We start from the raw sequence: 21,893 nt of genomic DNA, 5'->3' as shown, positions 1-21,893 counted from the left end.
GAAAATTCAATTTTTTGGGCAAAACAGTTTAACTAATAATATATTTTAAATCAAAAAAAAAATTTTAAATTTTTTTAATTTTTTGTTTATTTTTTAATTGTGTACTTAAATTATTTTTTCATATTTTTTCTAAAGTATTTGCTTCGGTCATATTTTTGCACTAAACATAACTTGGTGAGAAATTTTCAGTGTTATTATTCAATTAATAATCTAGATTTTTATTATATGTTTCGCTCTTATTATTATTTTTTTTTAAGTATTAGTATAATGTATTTATTAAGTATATTGTATTTTATATATTATTGTATTTAATTTTTATTACTACCAAATTTATTTTTTAATTATTTTTTTTTTTTTTTTTTATTTCTTTTTAATATTTGTTAAAACACTTCCTCATATTTTATACAAAGGTAGATAACTTATACTAAGCAAATAGTCTATCAATGTTAACCAAGTTCGCTGCTTAAGTCTTTAGTGTTCACCGCCTATATCAAGCGCCAGCATGCGAAATCATTTAAATTAGTGACCTTTAACGCTGTTGCACTGCTGCTACGCAAAATATAACCCGAAAAAAATAAAAAATTCAAAAAAAAAATTGTGTTGCTGTTGTTGTACCAATTAGTGGGCGGCCGACAGTTGTTGAACTTTGACAAGCGTTGCTAATCAAGCATCAAGCATACAAACCTACATATACCAACGAGCATATACACAGTTAATACGGAAGTTTTTGTTATGTAAATAGTAAATAAAGAAATATGCTTGCAAAGCGGCTCACCACTACAGAAGCTATGCTATATAAAACAAGCACAACAGCCATGGCGGGCAACCACATCAATCAAAGTAATAATAATGAGCGCACACAGTAAGCAATAAATATATTTAAATTAGCATAAAATACTATGAGCACATGACAAGTGGAATCATTTGAAATCAAAACCAAAGCAAATAAATGTCGAAGAGGCGTTCACTGATGAGGCGTCACCGACTTGCCGTCTCGAGGTCCTTCAATTAGGCGGTAACAAGCGGTTGGCATTTTAGCGTTGACTCGCCAGTGATTGTGGCTTGTCAACTGTCTGAGTTGAAGAGAGGAAATAAATTGCAAACATAAAAACATTGAAAAAAAAATTAGAAAAATAATGATTTTAGTAAGTCACATGCATAAAGCTAGCAGTTTGCTGATTTATGCAAAGCGGAGTGTATGTATGTATGTGCTAGCTCTATAATATACGTACGTACAATATTTATGGCTAATATTAATTGTTTATTTAGCTAATTGTGCGCGAAACCTTGCAATAAACAGCAAAATAAATTAAAATAAAAAAAATTAAATAAATAGTTTTTACTTTAGTTTTGTGTGAAGTGCAGTTTTGAGCGACTACTGCTTATATTATATATGTAGGTATAATGTATATGTGTACACTGTTTTATATATATATAATTTTCAAACGAGTATTTTACTAGTGTATATTTTATTCAATCTGCATATATAGTTCTGTGTTATGAAGGCTTACGACTTAGCGCGCAATTGCATACCAGGAAATATTTTTCAATTAAAAAAAAATTCACTTTGAGTAAAAATATTAAAGGTTTTTCAAAACCATCAAGTAGAGTATGAAAACTGATTAGCTTAAATGAAGCTTTAAATCCTAAAGCGCTTGATATTACTTTGAGGTTTTGCCTAAGTGATACATCTCTTTTGAACTTGTGTTATTTTTTCTGACTTTTGCACAAAGTTCGTGGTATTTAAATGATTTTATATAGTTTTCATAAACTTTTTGAATTTTTGCTGTACATTTTTACCTTTGCTTTCTGGTCAAAATAAAATTTAACATTTCTAATCTAAATATGACTTTAATTTTAAAATGTAATGCGTATAATACGACCACTTTATGTTTCAGCAAACAAAGAAGCAGGAATCGAAGACAACTTTCGATAATACGATCCCCAAAGGAATATAGGTCGGCTCAATTCAATAGCTTTAGGTGCCTTTTAAAAACTCTGTAACTGGATAAAATTTTATTTGAAATCGCTATACTAACCTTATTGAATTGACTTGCCAGAAAAATCTAACTGTTCCTTAAACTTTCTTGAGAAACTCTTTATTCAACATTCTCCGTTAATACAGAGATTTCACAGATGAGGTCACTGTAAAAAAGCATATTACATTTTTCCATATTCCGTTGTATACGAGTGAGCATACTGATTCTGTATATACATATGTACATATATACGTAATTTTTCAAAGGAATGCAACCTTCTAACATTCACCAATGCATCACTATTTCTTTAACAACATCTGCTGTCCAAGATCGCAGCACACCTTTCCGCTTAAAATTAAGTCACTCATGCGAATTGTTTGGAATTTTTGCGGAAACATACTACCGCACACACATATTCAACTTATTTATTAGCACTTGTTTGCACGTGCGACCAACATTTGTTGCAAGCAACATGCTTTCATTACACTTGCAATTGCAACATTTAGTTGCAGGCATACACAAAACAACTTTCTTCAGAAATCACACTTGCGCAGTCAGCGAAGGCGCGCGTTCACACTCATTTGCTACGTGTTGGCATGTGAACGCATAACGCTAAACAAACGCTTACGAGCAAACACGTTGACATAGGACCAAGAATGCTTGGAAAGTGTAAACATGAGCGCTACTAAACATATGCGCATGCGCTGTAAATAAGCAGCTAACTATGTATGTGTTGCGATGCAGCGTGCGCTTTTGCCAATCACGTACCCAACACGCTTTGGTCACTGCGCCAATTCTCGTGCGCGAAAAGGTGAGCAGCATGTCAAGCGATCGCTATGCTGATTGAGATATTTATGTAGTGCAATAAGTGTATATATTATATACACATGGATATATATGTAATATGAAACCGCTAAAGAATATTTCGACAATGGAGTCTATAAATAAAATAATATTAATTCGATCTAATTAACATAACAGAGTTTTTTAATACCAAAAGAGTTATACTTCATTAATTAAGGAGAGTTATAGAACAAGAAGGGCGTTAGATCATTACTTGAAACAAAATATATTCAACAATAATCCATATAAAAGCATAAGCGACAATATAAATTTGCAAAGCCTCGAGGGGATTATCTTGAAGTTCAAGTTAAACTTAAGTTAAGTTTAAGTAAAGTTTAAGTTAGGTACAAGCTAAGTTTAAAACTTGCCTTTTTATATTTATTTTTCACTTATTTTACCAACGTACTAAGTTTGTAGCAGTAATTATGTAGAATTAAGCTTTCTTCGCGGTTATTATGTCTCTTAGCGTATTTTATCCGCTTTACGGTCAAAGCTAATACAATTTACCCGCTTGTGTCAGCTACTTACTAACACTGTTAAGCGCTGTTTACTTTAGTTAAACACTTTGACTACAAATAACAGTCAACTCCTTATATTAAATGCTAGCATATTAATGTCTAATGTATTATATTTACAGTTAGCAACAACAAACACATATTTATTGATATATAGGAAACCATATTCATATTTCTTTGGTTTGTACCATTACTAATCCTTCTAACCCCACTCCCTTGCCTCCTATTCAGCTCATTTCATGCAACAATTCCCGTAACACATGTTTATTTATCTTCATTATTGCTCAATTTAATCCCATCGCTTTATTTTGTTTCCTTTTGTGTGCTTTTCGTTTGACAGCTAATCAAATTAACCTGTTTATTTTGTATACCGTTTACTTTTATTTATATTTAATGACAAGTATTTTCCTACGTTACACTCTATTAATCATGGTTGTGTCGTTCTGTGGCTTTGTGGCTGCAGCGCAATTAGCAAATTGGTATAAAATTAATATTTCTTGGCGCTATAAAATATGCTATGCAGCAGAGAAATCGACGTTGACCGGTGGCTTATTAGCGAAAATTTATTAGCTGCTATAAAAAATATTAAAAAAGGGACTAATTATAATATATAGATATATTTCGTATATAAATAATTGGTATTTATTAATAGAGTGATTAAATTTTGTTAGGATAGCGGACTTAAAGTAAAAAAATTAAAAAATTTTGTTGGAAAGATTTCAGAAAAAAATATTGATTCTACAAAGATTGTATTTTTAGAAGCCAGAGAGAGATGAAGAGTGTGGAAGTATAGTAAGATATTGAAACAGTTACTTTCTTATGTATTTGAATCTAGCAAAATGTTTACTCCTCAAAAAGTCTACGTTCTTCAATGAACTGTAATGCTTATTCAGAATATCAATTTGGCATATGTTTTCCCAGGACTTCAAGTTAATTGATTAAAAAATTGCTGTCAATTAGAAAAGGTAAGCTTTAAATATACACACATATGTGATTTTAAGAGTGATTCCAGATAATAGCCTCAGGTTTTTCTAGTTTAAAATATTTTTATACCCTTAACAGGGTGTGTTAAGTTTGGCACAAAGTTTGCAGAAGGCAACCCTATAAAATAAACACAAAATGAGCAGTCGGATGAGCTGAGTCAATTTAGCTATGCTCGTCTTTACGTCTGTCTATATAAACGCGAACAAGTCTCTCAGCTTCTGAGATATCGATCTGAAAGGAGCTGCGCATTTGTCGGAACTGGAATAGTGGTCCAGCATATAACTGTCATATAAACTGTAAGATCGGAATCAAGTGCTACATGGAATGCCTTTTCATTTGACAAGATATCTTCAAGTTTGGCAAGGATTTTTGTCAAAGACAACGGTGTAAGATCCGAAATTATTCATATCCGATCACTATAGCATAAAGCTTTCGTACAAACTGACCGATCAAAATTAAGTTCTTGTAAGAAATATTTTGTATATTAAAGCGAATTATAGCTTCACTTTCGTATACATCAAATACCATAAATATTTCATTTGACGAGAGATCGATTCTATTGTCTATATTATATACCGTGGTGGATAGCTGTACGTCGTAATTACTGACATACATATAAATTAAAAATTTTATACATTTAATGTCCCATAATCACTACAAATTTTTATTAGTTTTTTCGTTAGTTATGATTTTTATTATTACTATTATTTTTTCCTCAAAAAAATTCGCAACAAATTCATGTTTACCACGTATTCTTGCCATTCATTCAATCAACATTGCGTTTCAAACTAGATTTGTTTCACAATTACACGCAAAAATATATTGCCAAGCAAAAGCACGTACTTACTCTCGCACACACATATATAGACGTTTACATACAAAGCAATTGTACTTAAAGCACACACAAATGTGTAGCAATCAAAAATCACAAACAAATCTAATCTCAAATCTCACAGTAATTATGTTGATTCATAAGCGATTTGTGCTGCCACCTTTTGATTTATGTGATTTCAATTCAATTTAACATGATTTGTGCTGGGCAGCTGGTTGCGCTGCTGCTGTTGCTGTTGGCGGAAAAATCTCAGGCTACAAGCTGCCAGTTATTTGAGGCATACAGTGGTGAATTGCGTTTGCGTTTGGTTGCTGTTCAGCTGCACCACAGCGGGACGTGTTGAATGACTGGCAGAAATGTAAGGACTGCGTTGCAGCAGTGGAAGCAGCAACTGTTGCCACCGTTGCTACCATCAAGCGCTGCATGCCAATGTTATTGTTAGTGTTGTTTTGTTGTTATTATGTAGAAGTGTTGTCATTGATGTTGTGATGTCGCGTTTAGGAGTTGGCAGTCTGCAAAATATTAAGTAGATTTCCAGAAATGAGTTTGCGCATAATTTTACTTGAGCTCAACTAGCCAAATTTAAGTGACTTTTAAGTGAAAAATATTAATTTTATATTTTAAAGTAGAAAATAATATTATAGGTAAATAAAAAATACTGTCATTGAAAATGTATGATATTGCAAACTGCTTACATGATCAAGTCTTCGGAGGTAAGATTTTTTTTCATTTGGAAAAATTAAATTTCGAACTTATACATTTTATTTTGGCTTACTAATTTTGACCTCTTCAAAATTTTTCATTTTCTCATTTTTAAATAGCCTGTTTAAAAAAAAAATGTGTATATATTTACAGGCACTTCACACCATCCAAGCATTTAATTACATGCTTTGCTTGTGATGAGTTGCCAAATTTATACACCAAAAGCGTTTTGGTACACCACGCAAACACTTTTTCAGGTTCACTCATCACTTTTATTATATAAATATACGTGCATATTCTTTGTTTTGTGCAAACTTCACAACCCGTTCGGTACTTGTTGTGCAAATTAGCTGCAAGTGGCTGCCACTACTCGTGCAGCTTAAGCTGACAGCTATCAAAAGAAACAATAAAATAATTAAAATAAATTACGTTCATTATAAATAGCAGCTCGGCTGGAGCGGACACAATAATTATTTAGAAAAAATTATCAGATATATAATTTGAAGTAAATTTCAGTTGGGAGAGCTTGTGAAACTGTTCTTCAGTGTTTTCTTGTTTCAGAAAAAGAGGTGGGGTGAAAATATCAAATCAATCTGCTATATAATATAAAAAAAACCTACATGAGTTTAGTATTTTGGTATATTTAAGGAAGCGATTAAAAATTAATTTAATATAAATCTATTTTTCTTAATAAAGCAATTTAAAATTACATTTAACACAAAAAATTACATATTTTTAATATATTATAATGTTTCTTCTTAATTTAAAATAATTTATTTTGGGTGTAATTTAATTAAATCATCTTAACTAAACTTAAATTTTACTACCAATTTTGACTAAAAATTTAATTGTATTTATTTTATTTAATTTATTTTTAATTAATTTGTTTTTCTACAATTACTAATCTGTTAGTAGAAGACTTAAGCAACGAACTTGTAAATTTTTAGACTGAAACTGAAGACTTAAGAAACAAACTTTTTCGCATCGTAATGTAATAAAATATAAGTCAAAATTTTTGTACAAAATGCCCGAAATTCCAAAACAAAAAAAAAATTGATGCTACTTCAATAACCCCTTACTATTCCAGTCACAAACGTACAAATAGAACTTCAACATATATTTTGTAAAATGCAGCGATTATTGTCTCTCCGTTGTAGTCATAGTTGTCAACAACTCGGCAGCGTGCTAATAAATTTTGTAGCGACAAATCAGCGCTAATAAATCGTAACAATGTGCGCAGTGGCTGCACTACCATTGTTGCTGTTGTGGCATGCAACATGCGACATGCAACATTTTGTGAGCTCATAAATATTAAAATTAAAAATTTCTTTCGTGTTGCCAGCACAATCTGCAGCCATGCGCTGGATTCAATTTTCATTTACTCAATATTTACACACTCTCTTTTTATTTAGTTCAGTTCATTGAATAATCATCTTGATGCCATAAATAAAATTTGAGGCGAAAATCTACTACAAGCGGCAAATGTAAAATGTTAAAAAACCAAAAAAGAAGTGTTAACACATAAAAGGCAAGCAAAAGTGTTAGTTTTTTAGTTTGTATTCCCCGCACAAGCAGGTCATAAGGTACAGCAAAGTTTGCATTGACAAATAAATGTTGCAACAAAAAGGGAAACAAAGGCAATAGCAAGCAAAACATCGGTAAACAGCCCGCGGTTAAGTAAATAAATATGAAAATTCGCACGCTTGTTGTTAGAAATGTCTACAAGGGGTGTCTTTGCTATCTTATTTGTTGTTAATGTTGTTTTTGTTGTCATACATTGTTGCTTTATGCCCTACTCTATTTAAATGTTTCGCGCAAAATTAACAAAGCTTGAAAAAATTGAACAAATTTTCTGCTTTACCAACAGTGGGCTATGTTGAATTGAGCTTTTAAGAAAGCTTTTATTGAGACATTTTGTTTTGTATTGGAAATTTCGCAACAAAAATTTCATTTAGTTGAAATAGCTTTTTGATAGTGTAACAACAGTCCTTCACAAAAATTTTGGTACGTTTTGGAAATGTAGAACCAGCTGTCATATAAGTTAAAATATTTTCTTTTATGTTACTTGAGAAAAAACTTATTTAAAACGCTGTTACAGGGTAAATTTTTATTGATTATCCAAGTTTAAAGAACTAACCTTAACTCTTATTATCTCGTCTCGGCCTTTAGAAAGCTTTTTTAGCCCTAAAAAATCTTGCATAATTACAGTGGTGACTAAACATGCAAAACCAATTTATTTTCTTAATTTTAGAAAATTTGTATATAGATATTATTAAAAAAAAGTATCAGAAAGTACTGCTAGCCAATACACCTCTTAGAGCAATGTTAACACACACCTTCTATGCAAAAGGAATGAAATCAGGTATATGCCCAACCAAGCGCTTCTAACACGGCAACATTCTCTATAATAAAACGAAAAATATTACCACCACAAAAAGAAGTCTTATGCAATGTTTTTAATACCGAATTGAAATCATAATCTTACTGTAGTTTTGAATGGAAAAGCTTAAGTCTAAAACAATTTCTTTTAAGTCTATGGGTCGATTTAGGTACAGAAAGAGATCCTAGAGCATACCGATTGTTGCTCTGCCTTTCTGCAGCCAAACTTTCTTTGCTAGCTTTATCTGAAAGTATATTTAATCGACAAATACGTTATGAATACTGCTGAGTCTCACATGAGGTAGAAGACCGAGGAGACTATAAAACATCTTCTATGCGAATGTAAAGCTTTGTTTGGGAAAAGATTCTCAATCATCGGTCAAAGGTTTTCGGACGATATCTCGGAAGTTGCACAGATAAAACTTTTTGTACTGACAAACTCCATCATAAGCACGGGGTAGCATATTGTAGTGAGAGGATCTTAGTGCTTGTGGTTGCAAAATAGGCCTCCTGAAGGCCTAGGTGCGTCATTAGACAGCCAATCTACCTACCTAAATACGAATGCTTTATTATTTTCAGAAATAAATAATTTATTTTAACTGAAATTGCCCCAAATTGGCTTATTTCACACCACTGTGCCTAGCATAAAGCAAACTTTATTTCCCATCAGCATGCCAAAAGCATCAGCAGCAAGAGCCTCGGCAACGGCAGCGACGTAACACGAGTCCTTGGCCTTGTCCGATTGCAATTTGTTGATAAATATTTGCATTGCAATAAATTCAATGTGAACATACACAAAACACAGAGCATCAAAAACAACAACAAAATGGCCAAAATAACAATAATTTTATTGATACAAATACAAATACCTGACACATAAAAAATAACATAAATAAAATTGTAGTAAAATAAAGCAAGTAACAAATGTAAAAGTGAACATGCAATGAAGATTTCCATGGTGACTCGCCAGATTCAAAGGTGAGTGGCGAATGTAAATGCTCTGGTTGGCGCATCGGCGCATGCGAATGAGAAAGTAACTCATTGCATGATGATTGCAATTGAACTAGAGTGCAAGCAAATAAAAGTAAAAGACAAATTATTTCGCCTTTTTTTATAAACGTGCAAACACAGTTTGCCACTTACTTGGCCATAAACATTTATTTATATATACACATTTGTATATACATATATACATTTGTATAAACATATATATGCTGGCAATAAATGTTGTCGTTGTGCTGTTCTATAAGCTGTGCGCTTCTAATCTATTCAGCGCCGCTTCAGGGGCAATTTTTCATATGTAACTTTCGAGATTTCATCAGTTGACTCCATCTACATTCAAGTGCTGCGCAGGCGCAGCCTTTTGCTTAATTTTTTTTTTATTTTATTTTATTTTTTGTTTTTGCGTTCAACTTTTGCCGTGCACTCGCCAGGCATTTGATATGAATTTTATGATATGTATTCCACCAGCAACTCTGCGCTGGCGCGGCCGCTCACTTGCGATTATGACTTTTGCGCCAAACATGCGTTATTGCGCATGTGCAATCACTGCAACAACAGCAACAGCGCAGTTTTATAACACAAATGGAGCGAAAAAACAGATGGCTGGCAGCAACAAACTGCCAGCGACGCACTCCATTATTGCCCACGAACATGCGTGTGAATTTTCGCGTTGCACCTCAGTTTGCAGCACGTTCAGATTTCAATCGCGATTTGCATGGCATTTGTTGCTTTTAATTGAAATATGATTTTTTCCTTACTTTTATTTGTTGGAGTGTAATCAACAGCTTTATTAAAAGGTTTATGTGTTGGGTTTTAAAAGATTTAGTTCTCGGGCTGAGTTCTAGTTTTTATTACTTTCGGATCGGGTTTCCGACTTGCCTTAATTTTAACTTCAATTTTCTCGTTGTTTACTAAAAATTTTTGCAAATTATACCCAATTCTTGGATTCGAAAGTCGTATATTAACACAAACGCAGCACTGCTGCAAATGTATCAATGTTTATTACTTACTGATCCCTAAATTCTTGAATAATTTTTTTTTTCTGAATTCAGTAAAAGAATAGTATATAATGTGGCTAAAAGAATTTAAATTCTATCTTTTTAATATATCTTCAAATTTGAAGATAGGAGTAAGTTAGTCACATACAACGTCTGAAGACTTAAACAACGAACTTTATTGGATTTTTAGTATACAAGTATTTCATTGAAGCGGCAAAACATGGTTGTAAGCCCTATTAGACTAGCATTAAAAGTAGAAAAACTTATGGAAATAATAAAAAATCAATGCTGGCAAGCATAAATTTTCTATTAATTTAAGAAACTGATATGAAATTCTACCGAATATATATGGTTAAATGCCAATAGGGTAAAATAAAGATATAGTTCCATCACAAAAATATTTGACAAGCCAGCAATTTATTCTTCCTTAATAGCTTAAAGGTGCATTCATAACTTTAAAAATTATATTAGGTTGGCAAACATGTTATCTTTTTACTTATGAAAGGTTTTGTAATACTTTTTCTCTTTTCTTTACAGATGAATCAGACGTGCAAGGTCTGTGGAGAGCCGGCAGCGGGTTTTCATTTCGGCGCTTTTACTTGCGAGGGTTGTAAGGTAAGCTTGAACTATTTGTTGTTATAAGTAATATTTTATATAAATTATATTTCCTATGGTTGTTAAATATAAATTTAAAATATTTCTTAATTTTTTGAAAATTTTAGTTTTTATAAAAACTTTTTTTGTCCTATAAATTTCGCATGAAAATCGCTTGCCAAAAGGAGGCTCGGTCGAACGATAAAAAAGAAAACATTAATTAAGTAATATATATAAATTGGTGCTCGTTTTGTGTTAAACCAAATTGTGAAGAATAAGTGAGAATCGAATTTGCGCTTTTTAACTCCATTTTTATGTAGCTAGTGCTCAAAATGTAAGCTACAATGGCCTCTTTGTCTCTTTGGACTCTAGCTTTTTCATTGGAAGACATAAATTCCAGCGGTAAGATTTGTACAGTCATAGAGAAGGTGCTTCTTCGTTTCCCCGCTGTCATCTTCTAAGCTGCTGCAATACTCCCTATTATACCTAAGTAAATCAAATGCAGGGCCAGTTCCTCTTATTATTTCTGCTACTTTCAACATGATCTCGATATTCCTCGATATTATCTAAGACAAAGTTTAGCAACCTTAAATGTTGCAGAATTCAGGGAAGATAATTGAAAACGGTAAGCCTCTGCATTCAGCTTTAACTAGATTCTAGATTGGCTCTATGGTGCAACTAATACTAGTAGTCCCACCTTATAATACCTAAAAAATCAACATAAGCTTCTGAAAACAAATATAGCCCACCAAGGAGGGCCCTCCATGCAGCACATTGTTCAAGAAATCTCAAGCGATAACCACTGCCACCATAACTTGTGCTCATTCATTAGCTATTCTAAAACTTTTCCTCATTACTCGCTAGCAATTGCAAAAAAAGCAAAAAAAAAAAATTAGAAACTAAAAAACAAACAAATCTCGTTTACTCAATTATATAACAACAATACTGTAAGCACACATTTAACGGCACACATGTGTAGTTGTGTGTGTGTTTGTAGTGAACTGCACTGGCAATTCGTGCAGCGTTGTTATTTACAAGCAGTGCACTATGCCATACTTGCAGTTGCTGTTGTTGTTGTTTTCAACTAGTTAATGCGACTTGCGAACGACCTTCAACTCATCTTCATCATTAGCTAATGTTATGCGCATATGCAGGTGTTTGTATGCATAAATAGTTGTGTGTGTGCGTGTGCCAACTGCTTACAATACAACAATTAAAGCTGTGTTTGTTGTTGTTACTGATTTGGCGCTCATTATGTGGCTACATTGTGCTGCCTGTGGTTCGCCTTTTTGTTGTTTGTTTCTTTAATTCGCTTGGTGTTTTGCTTTTTGCTGGAATTGTGATATTTTGCACGACTTTTTTGTTGATTTTTGCCAAAGTTTTCTTCCAAGTCTAAAGCGACTTATGTGTTGCTAGCAGCTGATATTCATTGTTGCAGTTATTTTTTTTATTTTTCGATTGTTTTATTTCTGAATTTTTTATTTCGATTTTTTTTTCCAATTCAATTTTTTTATTTATATAAACAAATTTTTTGTCGCTTTTTTTTCTATATATTTTTGATTTTTAAATTTTTTATTTCGATTTTGTTTTTTAATATTTTTTTTGTGGGTTTTTTATACATTAACATTGATTTGCGGCCCTGCTGCAGCGTCAGCATTTTTTTTTACCGGCTGTTCAGCTCTGTTTATTCTTGATTTCTTGCTTCTCTATTGCATAATATCGGCGCTTCTAGCGGCCACACATTTGTTCCACGTACGAAAGACTTAAGCCACGAACTTGCTTGGAAAAACAAAACAGGCGATACGCGTTCAAGCGTCAAAAATATTGCTTTACCCTATGGAAATTGCCAATTGTAATTAACTACACCGTTAGTTTATTTATTGTGTTCCACTAAATGAAATTAAATGAAGCATATCGTTGGGTGTTCATAACGTTGGCGGCCTACACAAGTCGCTGGATTGGTTGTAGACTTGAGTGCTGTATGATTTTATATGAACGAACGCTTTATTTAGTAATGGAAATAAAGAGTCGCGAAATTAGTAACAAAAACACAGACTTTTTGTAGACTAGTTTCCAATGTTTAATAAAAAAGCGAGCATATTGCAGCATGGAAATCGTAATAAGTGTATCGTTGCAGGTGCGGTTACGTGCAACATCGCCTAAAACTAATCGTTTTGCAAATATAATAATTCTATGTCCACTTTTTCTTCAGTAAAGAAGCTTTGGTCTCAATTTCCTACACTTAGCTCTGCTTCAGCCTCCCGAATCGTTCATTTTGCGTTTTTTTTTTTTAGTTTTTGCGTTAATTATGGCAAATGAAGCATGAAAGTTAAGTAAACTTCATACATAAATTTCATTTGTATGTGTATTGGTAAACTACTAAATAAATGAAGTGCAACAAAACTGTATTTTTTACTGTCACTTAAAGCTACAAATGAGTTGTATTTATTTATATTTATTAATATATGCCATGCCAACGGTATTTTATTAACTGCTAATAAGCAAAATTTCTCATTCTCTCTGTGGTTTTTTTAATACTATCACAACTTGCAACTAATAAGGGGGGAATAATTGTAAATTAGGCAAGCATTCCTATTTGTACCGTAAGTGATATGGTTGTTCATAATAAGAGGTAATTGAGAGGAGCAAAGCGAAATGTGATACAAAATCAAAAAATTTAAAAATAAAAACGGTTGCTTTGGCTACATTGAAGCTATAATACCCTTCACAGATGTATTTTTTATAGCATAAAAGGGTAAAGAAATATATTTTTCTTCTTTTAAAATGGCCAGTTTGTATAGCAGCTATAACCAATAGTAGTCCGATATGAAACATTTTTTCAGAGATTTTACCGTTGCTTTGAAAAATATTTTGGACCGAATTTCGTGAAGATATCTTGTTACGCAAAAAAGTTTTCCTTACATTTATTTGATTTTTATCGCTCAGTTAGTATGGAAGCAATGACCTATAGTGTTCCGATATTGGCGGTTCCGACAAATAAGTAGCTTCTTGAAAAGAAAAGCATGTGTGCAAAATATCAAATCGATATCAGAAAAATTGTGTAAATCGCGCTGCTAATTTTTATATATATTTTATACGTTCTCTGACTCTCAATCATTATTTTCAAGCAATAATTTTTTAACCATAAAAAATTAATAACCAATATATTATCCAACCACTTGACAATGACTCATTTTATGAACTATCACTCCCAGCAGCGAACTTTGTACAGCACAAGTGGCAAGCACGACGTATAGCACTGTGGCAAGTAGCTTGCATACTTATATATATAATAAGTATGCACATACAAATACACGTAACTGCATTACACGCGCAGTTGCCACCTACAACATTAACCATTGCCACGAAGAGCAACGTGTCGCTGTATTTGATGCAACGTTATATTGTTGTTGTTATTATTCTTTTTTTTACAATACACTTTTCATTATTTTTTCCGTGACAACAAAGCAAACAGACAATTTAATTCAATGCAACAAAGCGCAAATGGCAAAAGCCAGCAAAGTTGTGCCCGCTTAGTTGGGGATGCTTAATTACGGCAAGCAAAAACAACAATTGTTGAATGGCTATAAATAGTGGAAGGGGTTAAAAAATAAAGAAGAGTTAAAAAAGCAAGCAAAAATAGCAACAAAATACAATAAAGTGCATTAAGCGGCTACAGACTCCCAATTGATGCCGCTGCTGGTTGCAGCTGAGGCCAACTTAAGTAAGCTACAAAGTTAATTGGCTGCAGTTGACTGGCATCAATCAGTGGTGTATGTAATTCGGGTTTGAAATGTTTACTTTTTTTTCGAAAAAGGAAAATTATTTCTCTGAATTTCTTAAACATCATTTATAAAAATAAAGGCAGTGTTATACACGCATGACAAATTTTGTGAATTAATCTTATCAAATAAAAAAACTTTTCATACTAGGACTTGAGTCTGATCGGTCAGTTTGTATGGCAGCTATATGTGATAGTGGTCCGATCTAAACAATATGTACGGAAATTGTAGCGATGACTTAAATAATAATGTATGCCAAATTTTTTGAAATAAAAAGGGTTTCCACACCAGGACTTGATTTTGATCGTGCAGTTTGTATGCCAGCTATATCCTATAGTAGCTCGATATACGCGGTTCCAGGAACTGAGCAGCTTCTTGAGGAAGAAAGGACGTATGCAAAACTTTAGCCAGGCTTAATCGACTCAGCTGGTCACTTTGATCATAATTTTATACATACATATATACTTTATAGGGTCTACGACATTTTCTTTTGGGTATTACAAAATTCGTGGCAAACGATTACCACTGTTCAGGGTATACAAATGTAACTGATACAAGAACGTAAATCGACTAAACATTCACATTACTATAGATCTTCAATAAATCCATTCAATAAGCAATTAATTTTTCAGTTTTTCATATCAAGCATTCATGTGTGTCAAGAAAGCCTCCATATTTATAACAGTGGTGAGCGTTTTCAAACTAGTAGCACCATATTTTTGATTTGCCAATAAATGTGCCCAAAAAGTTATTGAAAGACTGAAAGATTTACATTTATAACTTCAACATTAGAATGTTTGATGAAAGTTCAGCTCATTTCAATTTAAACCACCATCTATCATGGCCAGTGATTACTTCTAACTATTTTTTGAACCAACTTTTGTTGCCTATGTCGTAGCTTCAATGGATTTGCGAAACAAATCTTAACCCAAATATATGACTGTGATACATATTTATATATATTTGGAGAGTTCTCATAGCTGTGATACTTAATTGAAATCATTAAACCTAATTTATTATTTCAATAACAAAGTAGATTCAAGCTATGCGCAAATAATATTTTTCTTCGAAAATAAAAATACAATCAATCGAGGTAAGAACCTTAAACCAAAAAAGCTACAATCGACGCAGTCAAATTCAACCAGCCGGCACCACCAGCGACGCTTTTAAGGTTAATTGGGCATCAAGATTACTAGGTCGGAAATGCACTCTTATAGTTTCGTTTGTGCCATAACAAAGCCAGCAAAACTAAGTGTGTATGTAGCAATCGTTGGCTGAAATAACGAGAAAAGAGCAAAATCAAGAACGATGGCACTCAAAGACATGCAACGCGCCACAATTACGTCAGTATTTACAAGTAATTCAACAAAACACCAAGTATAGATGCCAAGTGAATACACACACACACATACATGCTTAGCAATTGTATGTGAGTAGTGAGGCGGGTGGCATTGAGTGAACGCGGCACGTCACAGCGCCAGCAGTGGGTGCAGGTGGCGTATGAGTGATGTTGTGCGGCATGATTTCGTTGAAGATGCAACGGCAAACGGCATTTGCTTGTCTTCCATTCAACATTTTATTAGTTTTTATTTGTAAGCGGAGCTCTTTTCTATTCTTTGTAGCCTCAATTGGCAATTAATGAGTTTTTGCTTGTGTTTGTGTGTGTTTGCTGTTTCTAATCCATTATTCTTTTGCGCTTATTTGGCGTATTTGTTTTGGTTTTTGCCCGAGTTGGCACACTTTGACATTCACACTGCTGCAACGGCACTTCGCGACAGCTGACAATGTCGTGGCTGTCAATTTGGAAGGTGTGAAGAAGATTAGTGCGCTCCAATAAAGCGACAAAAACACCAAACGAATTGGAAATTAGAAACCGTAACAGCAACAAAAATAACAAACAACAGCGCTAGCAAAAAGAAGAACAAGAACGATGGCGCTGCTTTGGCATTAATTAGTTTTCGGCAGAGTGAGCGGCAGAATTATAGAAAAGGGCAAGTTTTTGGAGCAAGGTGTGCTAACAAGTTCATTTTTAATGATTACAATGCTTTTGCTTTTTATTTAGATATAAAGTAATGTGAGAAATAGTCTCTTTAGGAAATGCAAAATAGGTGCTAAAATATCTTAAACTTTGTCTCGATGATCATACTGACCAATTTTTGACCACGATAAATTCGATAAATTATTTTGCAAAATAATTTATTATTATTTTTTAAAATTTATAGACAAATCTGAGAAGTTTCTCTGTTATTTAAAAGGCAGTGTACCCACTCTTACGAAAATTCGGAATGCATCTTGAGTTGTCTTTTAAGGAAATATTCACCTACTTAAAAGAGTTCCTGCAAAATCTCAATATGACTTAATTCTAATAGGTTTCGATACTGCCAAATACTCCACTTAAAAATCTTCTGCATAAGCATTCTACTTATAAAAATTAAAAATTCTTCAAAGCAGCGGGCAATCTTAAGAAAATGTTGCACATATAAAGAACAGCTTGTTAAATTTATTTTCGACAACTATTACGATTATTATCGGTTATAAATTTTATCGAGATTTGTTGCGATTATTATCAAATACCGTTTTTTCTCGATCAATAATTACATCGATATATTCGTGAAAGCCACTTATCCGTTAAATCACCGGTTAATTACCCAACAGCGCTACCAGAGATTTCTGTTAAAGTTTTTATGAGTTTCTAAAGGCGCAATGAGCAAATCTTGTGAGTTGGACGGTGTGTACAATTTGTGTTAGCTTCCGCGCTAATTCTTTCAATATATTGGAGTTTTGGCAGCCGCGACTTGCGGGGAAACAACCAGCCACTACACTAGTTATCGTTTACTAATAAATAATCGATTTCGATAAAATGTCCCATTATTTCTCTGCAATCGAAACAGACACTAATTTCTTTTAACCAATTCAAATATATTTGGGAATAGTTTATACAACAAAAATTATAATTGATAAATTAATAATGATTAGTGATGTCGATTACTACTCCCATCACTACCGATAAACTTATATTAATATTACTTCGACTGCTTTTAATATCATTGAATATTTCTGTCATTTACTACTATTCTCGCTTAGCATCATCGATAAATTATATCAAATATTCTTTTAATTAGTGACTATATATATTTTAAAATATTAAAAATTTTCCACTTTTTTATTGTTAAAAAATTAGAAGTAATGTAGATAATCAAGATCAAGCTAACTGCTTAAAAAATCGCGACAGTATTTCCACAACACCTTCAATTAATCATTCTCAACTTTCTTTTTTATATTTGCAGTCTTTTTTCGGCCGCTCCTACAACAATCTCTCTTCCATCAGCGATTGCAAAAATAACGGTGAATGTATCATCAACAAGAAGAATCGCACCGCATGCAAAGCTTGCCGACTACGCAAATGCCTGCTCGTCGGCATGTCGAAGAGTGGCTCACGCTATGGACGACGCTCGAATTGGTTCAAGATACATTGTCTCCTACAAGAGCAGCAGCAGCAAGCAGCGGCAGCAATGGCAGCACATCATAACAATCAGCAACAAGCGGCAGTTGCAGCCGCCCACGCAGCGGCACAACATGGCGGACCACCCCTTATGCCAGGGCAGAAACCACCGGCGCCGCACGGCATGTCGCCGCATGGACCGCCCAACAGCGCTGCAGCAGCTGCCGCACTTGGCATGCTGGGCCATGCAGGCGCCTACCCGGGACTCTATCCGCCGCGTACAAAGGAGGAATTGCTCATGTTGGGACTTGAAGAGTACGCTGCTGCAGCAGCTGCTGCCAAACATCCTGCCACAGCATCACCAGCCGTCAGCTCACCCGATTCGCACAATTCAGATAACTCATTAGAAATGAGTACGCGCGGTAGCGCTAGTGCCAATGCGCTGCTACACTTGAGCGCTAAACATGCCGCCGAAGCGGGCGGTGCGCCGGCGACAGCGCCACCACCACCACAATTACGCAAAGACTTGCCACATTTCCTGCCGCTGCCGTTCCCCGGACTCGGTTCAATGCCAGTCATGCCACCACCCGCCTTTCTTCCGCCGTCGCACTTGCTCTTTCCCGGCTATCATCCAGCGTTGTACTCGCATCATCAAGGGCTGCTCAAAACTTCAGCGGAGCACCAACAACAGGCCGCTGCGGCTGCTGCCGCTGTGCATCAACTATTCAATTCCAATAATGTGGCGCAAAATCGTTTTCCACCCGCGATGCAAGCGGCCAGCTCACCATTGGCAGCTTCTGCTACTGTGCCGCATAGTAATAAGCTGGATGCTTGTAAAGATACGGAGCGTATAGCGCAAAGTCCGAAGTGTGGTGATACGCTCAACAACAATCATATACCCAATGGCAGCAAGGCGGCAGAGGAGCTGACGAAGCGTTTTTACTTAGACGCGGTGCTTAAGTCGCAGCGAAATAGTCCGCCGCCGACAACAACGAAATTGCCCGAACATCCGAAGCACGATCACTCCATCTCCGCTTTGGTGACGCCCAATTCAGAGAGCGGCCGCGAGCGTTTGCGTAGTCGGCAAAGCAACGACGACGATGAGGAATGTGACGCAGTGCGAAATTCCACAACTGCTGTTAGTAACGCGCACGCGCTTGTAGGCAATGGTGGTGACAGTGGCGAGCGCACGGCCAAGGCGCAAAGCGATAACGATGAAGATGACGATGAGGAACTGGTCGTGTCAATGACGCCACCGCATTCGCCTGTGAATATTCGCGCGCTCAACAGCGGAGCGGATAATGGTACCACTACGTCTAATACAGACAGTACTACCAACAACAACCCCACGCCCGCCGCTATACCAACGCCAGCTGTGGCGCCTCTACCGACCGTCTCACCCACAGCGACGAAGCCGTCACAGCAACAGGACAATCCAATTGATTTGAGCATGAAAACTTGCAGTTCAGTGGCGAGCAGCTCACTAAGCAGCAAATGCAGCTCAACTGGCTCGGTGCAAGCAACTGACAGCGACAATGAAATTGAGTGTATAGTGGAGCAGGAACAACAGAAGAACTGTCGGCAACGCAGCAAAAATGCCGAAGTGCAAATAGAAAACTTTAAACCGCTTGCGGAGTGCGCGGAAGAAGAGTTACTCCAGGTGGACATTGACGGCCTGGATAAACCAATTGACACAAGGCCACTTAAGTTATGCGATAGCAACAAAAACCACAATAATAATAATGACAACAACAACGCCAACAATAACAATAACAGCAGCAAAAGCAATAATAGCAACAACAACAATAATAACAACAATAACAATTCCACGCATCTCATCAACTCAAGCGATAGCGATGACAGCGTTCTGCAATTGGACGTTGTGAAGCGTAAATTACATCCCGTTAGTAGTAAGCCGTCAGAAAGTGAAGTGCTGAGCGCCAAGCGTCTGAAGTTGAGCGCTGCGGCCACGGCGGTGGAGTGCGCTGCCAATATAAAAGCGGGTGTAGTCGATTGTGTAGACGCAGCGTCTAAGGCAATAAGTGGCATGCCAGCAAGTGCAGCGCCACCAACAACAACACCACTGGATTTAACCACAAAGATTTAGGTTTTCGGCTTCTATAAAAATACAATATTTTTTAAATAATTTTAGTTTTTTAATTGTTGTAGAAAATTTATAAACTTTTGTTTTAAAACTTTTTATTAAAAATATTCTCGAGATCACTGATCAGTTTCTGCACACTTTTCCTATTACTATAACTAGATATTTCATTTTTGACTTAAAAATATTTCTTTTTAACATATAATAATTCCTAAATTATCGAAAGCGTGGTTCAACCATACATACAAACACACAAGCCAGGGTAATTAACGAATTTTTCGGTCATGTTATCACTTCATTGCCATTAAAATAAAGATATATTGAATATCAACCGAAAATTGCGAAATAAGATAAAAAGAAATTTGCTTACAAATAGCCAAAGCACAGCAGTGCCGAGCAAATGGCGAGTCAATGGTGATTTGCATGCAATTTTAGCTAAGCGCACAGCAGGCGGGCCAATTAGTTGGCAGCGCTTCAGCTAGCTGGAGTATTTGGTCGGGCGCGCATGTTATTATTGAGCTGTGTAACTGCACCGTTTTGTTGGAATTAATTTGTGAGTGTAAATAAATATGTATACAAAAAATATATTTATGTAATATTCTACTGAAATTTTCTATAATTTGCTGATTTTATATAGCTGCTCCATTCGTTTGGCGCTAATGTCACTGCTGTTATAATTCCTGATTTTATGGCATAACAAAATAATAAATTATTTATGGCGTTCGCAATAAATAAAAACTCTTAATGCTATTTTGCAAAGCAGTTGACTTTTTACGTTGACAAAAGCAGCAGCTGAAGTGGTGATAAAATAGTCACAAAAATATTTCAGGCAGTTTACTAAGCAGTTTATTGAATAGTGACAAATACTTTTGGTCCAACAAATGTGTCATAAATGTATTTATATAGGAATGACACAAAAATACGAATGGCCAATTAGATGGCGCACCACAAGAGAATTAAAATGGAGCATATTAGCTTAACATCTTTACCACTAAAATTGAAATAGATTGTGGAAAAATGCTAGAATTCAGGTGAATGCTAATAATTTGGAATGTTTGAAAATTATTGCTGTCTTGGTTCTCACTCGTTAGCAGTTTAATGAGACTATTTAATACATTTATGTACTTATGTATCTGCTTAGCCGGCGTGGCGTATGAGTGTCCTATGAAAAATATACTTCAGAACATTTATATTTAATAAAGATAGTCTCACATTTCCAAATATAATAATACTGGCGGCAGATTTTTGTATGTTGCCAGATGTTACTGAAATTCCTTTTTCAAAACCTTTAACATATTTTTCGGTCTCTTATGGTTATTAAAGACAGGAAGGCCAATATTTGTGTTATTACATATTAAAATTTTCTGAAGTATCGGTAATTGATGTTTTCAAAACTAGAGAATGTTAAATAAGTACCTAGAAAATTTTTATCAATAATTCGTGGCAAATTTTGGAATACGTTTAACAAATGTTTAAACTTGCTTAAACATTTTTAATACATTCAAGAAAATATTTAAAAACGTTTAAAAATATTTAGACAATTTTAAAATATTTTTTTTTACATCTGTTTTTTTTTTTAATTGAAAAAACTTTTTAAAAAAATTTAAAAAAAAATTAAAAATGTTTAAAGACGTTGGAAAAATATTTTAGAAATTTTTACTAGTAGTAGAAAAAGTGGTACTCTGCTATAATGGCATTAAAAATAAAAATAAAAAGTCAGTTGAGCTGTACTCTGAGAAT

The 21,893-nt window shown here is 34.5% G+C and overlaps 1 protein-coding gene across 2 annotated transcripts in view; it reads left to right on the top strand.

The window, feature by feature from the left end:
- knrl (knirps-like) overlaps positions 1 to 21,634 on the top strand; it is a 58,384-nt gene extending 36,750 nt beyond the window's left edge. For both annotated transcript variants that reach the window (XM_070111465.1, XM_014237381.3), the window contains exons 4-5: positions 10,772 to 10,849; positions 17,898 to 21,634. In XM_070111465.1, the coding sequence (XP_069967566.1) occupies positions 10,772 to 10,849; positions 17,898 to 20,159 (2,340 nt within the window). In that variant the 3' untranslated portion in view covers positions 20,160 to 21,634. The remainder of the gene's footprint in view (positions 1 to 10,771; positions 10,850 to 17,897) is intronic.
- Positions 21,635 to 21,893: the final 259 nt, after the last annotated feature.

The sequence above is a fragment of the Bactrocera oleae genome, chromosome 6 (genome assembly GCF_042242935.1).
Source record: "Bactrocera oleae isolate idBacOlea1 chromosome 6, idBacOlea1, whole genome shotgun sequence".
In the NCBI taxonomy this organism is placed as follows: Eukaryota; Metazoa; Arthropoda; class Insecta; order Diptera; family Tephritidae; genus Bactrocera; species Bactrocera oleae.
The sequence above is the reverse complement of the archived record's forward strand: the minus strand, read 5'-3'. Positions and strand labels throughout refer to the sequence as shown.